Source organism: Sinocyclocheilus grahami, unplaced genomic scaffold (genome assembly GCF_001515645.1).
Source record: "Sinocyclocheilus grahami isolate Dianchi unplaced genomic scaffold, SAMN03320097.WGS_v1.1 scaffold11.1, whole genome shotgun sequence".
NCBI lineage: Eukaryota > Metazoa > Chordata > Actinopteri > Cypriniformes > Cyprinidae > Sinocyclocheilus > Sinocyclocheilus grahami.
Genome location: NW_015505190.1, coordinates 1,389,646 through 1,396,244, shown reverse-complemented (window position 1 = coordinate 1,396,244; position 6,599 = coordinate 1,389,646). Strand labels below are relative to the sequence as shown.

Sequence of the window (6,599 nt, the reverse complement as noted above, 5' to 3'; positions counted from 1 at the left end):
CAACTCTTGATTAATTGTGATTACAGTTTCTTCCCATGATTCCTCGTCCCACTCCTTGGTCTCGTTTTAACACGATCATGTGCTCCGTCTTTTGCTTTTCTCTCCCAGACACCTCCGTCGTCTTCATCCTCACAGCATAAATGTCAAAATAAACGGCTTCCTCTTCGTTTCGCACTCTCTCTGTTGCCTTCTCTCCTTCTTTTCCCAGCATGCTGGCTTGTATAAAAGGTTGTTATGTGAGTTAGGTGTTAATTGGTTGCTGAAGTCCATTAATATTCTCCTTGCGACTTTGCTCGTCAAGAGCCAAGCGGGGAAAACTGATGAGTGTGTGATTTTCCTCCAGAGAGAGAAAGAGAGAGCGTGAGGGAGAGAATGAGAGAATGACGGAGAGGGAGGAAGAAAGAGCAAGGTTCAAAGCCTCGCTGTAAGGTCACTGGCACAGAAGGAAAAAAAATGAGTTATTTAGAATGAAGGAGACAGAGCGACAGTCTAAGAAGGCAAACATAGAGGGAGATAGACAGAGAGAGAAACACTGTGTTGATAAAGAGACACTAAAGGGCACTATTCAGAGAGGAACAGAAAAGGAAGATTATGTTATCATATGGAAAGAAATAGTTCCTTTGTGGGCTGATAGATAACTGGCAGAATGGGGACGAGACGAGAAGGGATGAAGTGTGGTGATCACGTTCCCATTCTCCTGTTCCTTTTGATAAACAACATGCAGTGCTGCTCAAAAGGCTATGATCCCGGTGAGAAACAGCACATGGCGGCTCTCTCAGAACCTGCGAGACTGCGCTTCCTGTTGACCAACTGTATTCAAGTGTGCTTGTTTTGCTGCAGGTGTGTGTGCTTACAAGTGTACTTATAGCTGACAGTAGCAATGCTAACTTGACCATACTGCAGTGCAAAGGCAACTGTCAAAATGACAACTTATGTAGAAAATCAATTGAATCTTTATCAAATCAATCAAAAAGCAATTTTTCCCAGTTTTACTATTGGTAAGGATGCTGCATTTAGAGTTAAGTATCTTTTAGAGTACATTTAGTCATTTACCAGATGTTTGAATCCAAACAAACTTACAAATGAGGAATATCACAAGCAATTTATCATATTAATAATGTCGCTTTTTCAGTAACAAGCTACTGGGGAATATGTAGCAATGTAGCGTGACAAAACAGTATTTGTCACACTGTATCTCACACGCAGCTTTACAGTCTACTGGGCTGAGGCGATGATCAAATGATAATCAGTCCGATTCATTTTAGTGAATCAGTTCATTCGGGCAGTTCGAACAGAAACTGTTCACTGGTTTGTATCTTTGTGCAGAAGTGCGTCAAATCACTTGAGCACCAAATTAGCTTGATTCTGAAGGATCATGTGACACTATAAAACTTAAATATAATAATAAAATATGTTTAGAATAAAAAAGTAATTTAAAATTGTAATATTTCACAATACTACTGTTTTTATGTATTTATTTTCAAATAAATGCAACCTCGGTGAGCTTAAGAGAATATTTAATTGTTTTAAATTGCAGTTCATCACTGTTTAATTATAAAACTATAATCTGATAATCTTTTTTCTGTTTTAAAAGAAACTGAGCTTCCGTGTTGACAGCTTCATTATAATGGAAACGATTCGGAGCATTCAGTTCAGACCAGGTGTTACGGTGTTGTTGCCCTTAGAGGGGGAATTTTATTGTAGCTGTTCATTGCTGTAAACAGCGTGTGTGTAGGGGGTGACTGGACTTAGTTCATCTCCAAGTGCTTTAATAGCATCCCACAAATTGAGACTTTGGCAGGACTTGGATTTCTGTTTTGTCAGTATTTTCGTTGTGAGTCAACCGTGTGCGTGCGCCTCCGGGTTTGTGTGTGTGTTTGTATAAAGGGTGATAATTGTGCTCATAGGTTTAGAGTTCGTGTGAGGTTTTAATGAGAAGAGCTCACAGGAAGCTGTCTGATTGAGTAATGGCTGCCGGCTTGGCGTAAAAGCCTGGCACTAACAAACAACAAGACTCAGAAGAAAAGAGAGAGAGAATGAGTGCCAAGAAAGTCTTCCACACACACTCAGGGCCATGCGCACTCGTTTCGCTCTCTCTCGCTCTTACTCTACGCCCTCCTTCTCCTTCAAGAGACTTAAATTCACCACTCCCCCACCCACACGCATTATTACATAGCCTGAAGGACTAAACGCAAATTTAATCTGTGATAAGCAGAACATAGGATCAGTGCATCAAAAATACCCTGCACCTTTTCTGCTGATGCACCTGGATTCCTGCACCCACGGACACCCACCTTCCCACCTGCAGCCTCGGGCTTTCCTGGACCGAACCTTTGGTGCTGGATTAAGTTTTAAGAGCCTTAATGTCTATGGTATCACAAGCAGTCAGAGTGTGTATGAGGTATTCATGAGTTTTTAACATTACCCTCATGCAACTGTTAACTCGTGTCCCTTAAGTGCTTTGGCAACATTTGGTCTGGTGTGATGCCAGTGAAAAATGAAATGATTGGGATGCAAATGAGAATAGAGGAACAGGAAAGTGGACTGTGGACACAGTCTCGTGCTGCGCACAACTGTAATGAATACGCACACAGCTGCATCAGTAGTAATAAAGCATAATAAGTGTGAGAAGATTAAATTAAATGACATTTGTGCTTCAACAAAAATGAACATTTTATAAACCGATGGACGTGGCTGTGTAGGAATGTAGTCAGGAGTCATCCTGTTAGTGTTACCAACATACACATACACATACTATATATTTATACAGTATATACAGTAGTAGTAGTTAGATGGATGGATGGATAGGGAGATGGATTTGTAAGTAGATGAATGAGTGGGTGGATGAATGGATAGGTAGGTAAATTGGTGGGTATGTAGAAAGGTTGTTTGATGGATGGATGGTTAGGTAGGTAGATCAGGGTGGATTAGTACTTGGTTGGTAGATAAGCAGGTGGATGGATGGATGAATAGGTGGGTAGGTAGGTTGGTAGATGGATGGATTGTATAGGTAGGTGGATGGATAGGTAGATAGGTAAGTGGATGGATTGATGGATGGATAGGTACTTTGGTAGATGGATGGATAGTATGTAGTAGGGCTGCACAATTAATCAAATTTCTAATCGCGATTACAATTATGGATGCCACAATTATGTAATCGTTTAAAGTGGCAATTAATCGTTCAAAGTGCACTTATGTTATTCTGCACGCTTAAGATATGTTCTTTCTTTTTACATGTTATCTTAAGGGTTTTTCCATTGTTTTAGTTTTAGTATAACATTATAATACCATTCATATTTTTACTTTTTTTATTATTTAAAGAAGAAACCAATCCGATGTATATTTGACATTTGAGGCTTAATACTATAGAAAAGCACTAACGGTCTTTCAGTTAAAGTGTTTTCAGCTTGTTTATCTTCATATAAAAATACGGCACGCAGTTGCATCAAACAATGGTATAAACATAATTTAATGTAAATTGTGATAATCTTAATTAATAATCGCAATTACAATTTCAAGGGGATAATCAACAATTATGATTTTTGTCATAATCGTGCAGCCCTAGTATGTAGGTGGATGGATAGATAGGTAGGTAAGTAGATGGATGGATAGTAGGTAGCTGGATAGATGGATAGGTAGGTAGATAGATAGATGGATAGGTAAGTTGGTAGATGGATGATAGTAGGTAGGTGAATAGATGGGTGGGTGGATGGATAGGTAGGTAAATAAGTAGATGGATGGGTAGGTAGGTAAGTAGGTGGGTATGGAGAAAGGTTGTTGGATGGATGGATGGATGGCTATGGTGGATAGGTAAGTAGATAAGGTGGATAGGTACATGGGTGGATGAATGGATGGGTAGGTAGATGGTTAAGTAGGTGGATGGATATGATGGTGGATAGATAAGTTGGGGGATAGGTACATAGGTGAATAGATAGCTTAGGTGGATGCATGGATAGGTAGGATAGATGGGTAGATGATGGATGTATGGTTAGGTGGATAGATGTGTAGCTGAATAGATAGGATGATGAATGGATGGGTAGGTATATGAACAGGTAAATGAATGTATGGATGGATGATGTTTTTTTTTTTAATGCAGAACCTGGATTGAATTCCTTTGAATTAATCAACTAATTGACTAGTCTGTCCACATTCACACAATCTTGCTATCCTCTCTCTTAGTCCCCTGTGCACACACTGGATACTATTCACACATGAATACACACAGACTCATGCATTTATGCGCACGTAGCTCAGTATAGTACCGAATGTACAGCATGTCGCAAAACAAGACTCATTTATTTAGAACATCCCCTCGTGACTTTGTGAACACTCTCTGTGTGCCAGACAGATAAAGACTGATCAGAAAGAAGCTGATGACCCAGAGAGCTTCAGCAAAACACTACCAACTGTAGAAGTGAGACTGAAAGACAGTGAAGCTCATTGATTGACTGACTGTTTTGCTTTCTGAATGAGTGCTATTGTGGACTCTCACCCTCCCCTGCCCTTTACCAAAATAACGATATGTGGGATATGCATCTGCCAGCACGCACACACTCAAGTATTTATACCAGGGTTCTCTCCCAAACTGTGTCTGTGCACTTTCAAGAGAGGTTATACAAACATCAAGTAGATAACTCAAGGAGTTTTGGACTTCGAGAAAGAAAAGAGACAATAGTTGAAGGAATCAGAGGACCTTTCACTGATGGACAGCTCAAGAAAAAGAGAGAAGGAAGAAAGGAAAGGAGAGATGGATTAACTTTGACTCAACCTTGGTGGAAGTAGGGGAAGTTGTGTGGCGGCTTTGGGGAAAATCAAATGGAATCAGGCAGTTACCTGAGGCTCAGATCTGAAGTTGTGCTCCCACACAGTGAATATCAGCCCTGCCAATCACTGTGTGTGTGTTAGTGAGGATCCCGGCTGTGCTCAGCATCACGGTGTGCTTAGAACACTAGTATGATTGGCTGTTCTGGGCTTTAAGACACCTGCGCTCATGGTGCGATAACACATAGCTCTTTGTTAGGGATCGTTTTGGACTTCTGAGCCAGTTCTTCAAGTTCCTACTGCACATGTTTTTCAGTGTTTTAGAGCAAAACCTTTTAATATTTCATACATAGATGTGTGGTATGCAATCTCAACTTCAATTCCATGTCAGATTAGTTATAGATTTGGTTTTACGACGCAAAACACATCTTCGATCGCCTGTCTGTACTTTCATTGTTGCGTGCAGCCCTTTCTAAAGTCACACAAATGTGGTTGTTTAACTTCTTACAGTTTAAATACTCATTTCAAATCTGGTGAAAACAGTTGGCAGACTAGATAGCGCATTGATTTATGATTGTTTCAGCGAGCCAGACTGTGTTTGCGGTATCACGGTGTCGTTTTGGCACCGAGGTGCGCGTTATGACGAGGTGAATCTCAGCAGGCTTTGCCTCATCACGAAAGAGAAAAACAAACTCACAAAACCAAAACCTCGCAAAAGTGTGAGGAGAAAAACGAGCTTTTGTAGGATTCAAATCTGTGATGTGGTTAGCCGGCTACTGTTTCAGATATAAACACAACAGCCTTTTGCATAACAAGTATGATGTTATCTAAAAGCGACTACTCCATTATTGTTCGCAACGTTCGAGTTTAGTCTTTGAGTGCTAATAAGTGGTTTGATGGGAAAGTTAAGTGTGGAAATTGCCACATGATAGGAGTTTCTTTTTACTCTTGAACGTGGAAGATTGTTTTAATTAGCTGCCTTCGGTTGGTTGTTATCGCATGTGATATTAGTTGCTTGAAGATTAAAACACAGCCGCTAAAGTGATTTAGTTAACCCTGCGCTTAAAGAGCACTGGTGTTTAGTGTAGTAATTTTGCTGTGGTTTCAGCTGTGTAACGTGTGCTGAATTGTGCAGTCATCAAACACAGAGGCCTCATTGATCAGCTGCCGAGCCTCAATACACAATGAGACGAGGCCAGCGATCTCTCCTCCTCTCCTCCACTCCATCCCTCCTGTTGCGATCCCTCGTTCTGCTCTCCCTCTGCCGTGAGTCGTCACATTTCTTGCTTTACTTCTCCATCTGTCTCATTTCTCTCGGTAATTCCTCAGCACACCTTGAAATGAATCTTTCTCTTTCTGTCTGTAACCTTATGAAACCCAAAGCTACTTTCATTTCTCTTCATCTTTCTCATCTCGGTCTCAGCCTCTCGCTTTCTCTTTATTTTCGCCGGTCCCCGTCTCCTTAGACACTTCTCTCTGTCCTTGTCTCTCACTCCGCCTCAGAAGAAGATAATTTATGGGAAGGAGCGAAGAGATGCGCGTGTGTGAAGAGTAAAGTGGATACGGGGAGAGGAGAATGGAGGCCGAGCCAGCTGGCAGATTTATGATTGAGGGATCAGAGAGGAGTGTGGACCAAAGACAAAAAGATAGAAAATAGTGGTGTCATGCTCTTTTTTCCTTCTCTTTTTAAAATGGGCACCAGAGGAAGTCTTTACTCACTCAGTGCCTTAGGCAAGAAAATACATAAAACTTTTTTGTTTTGTTTTACAAATTACCAGTTGGATATGTAAATGTTAGAAAAATATAATAGAGTTTTCATTTACGATGCAAAGAGACCC

At 40.7% G+C, this 6,599-nt stretch overlaps 1 protein-coding gene across 3 annotated transcripts in view; it reads left to right on the top strand.

Annotated features, from left to right (window-relative positions):
- LOC107595194 (cell adhesion molecule 4) overlaps positions 1-6,599 on the top strand; it is a 167,974-nt gene that overhangs the window by 109,030 nt on the left and 52,345 nt on the right. The window contains exon 1 of one of the 3 annotated variants that reach the window (XM_016285541.1): positions 5,631-6,027. The exons of the other annotated variants lie outside the window; for them this stretch is intronic. Within the exon in view, the coding sequence (XP_016141027.1) occupies positions 5,946-6,027 (82 nt within the window). The 5' untranslated portion in view covers positions 5,631-5,945. Of the gene's footprint in view, positions 1-5,630; positions 6,028-6,599 lie in introns of those variants that run through there. 3 annotated transcript variants of the gene reach the window in all.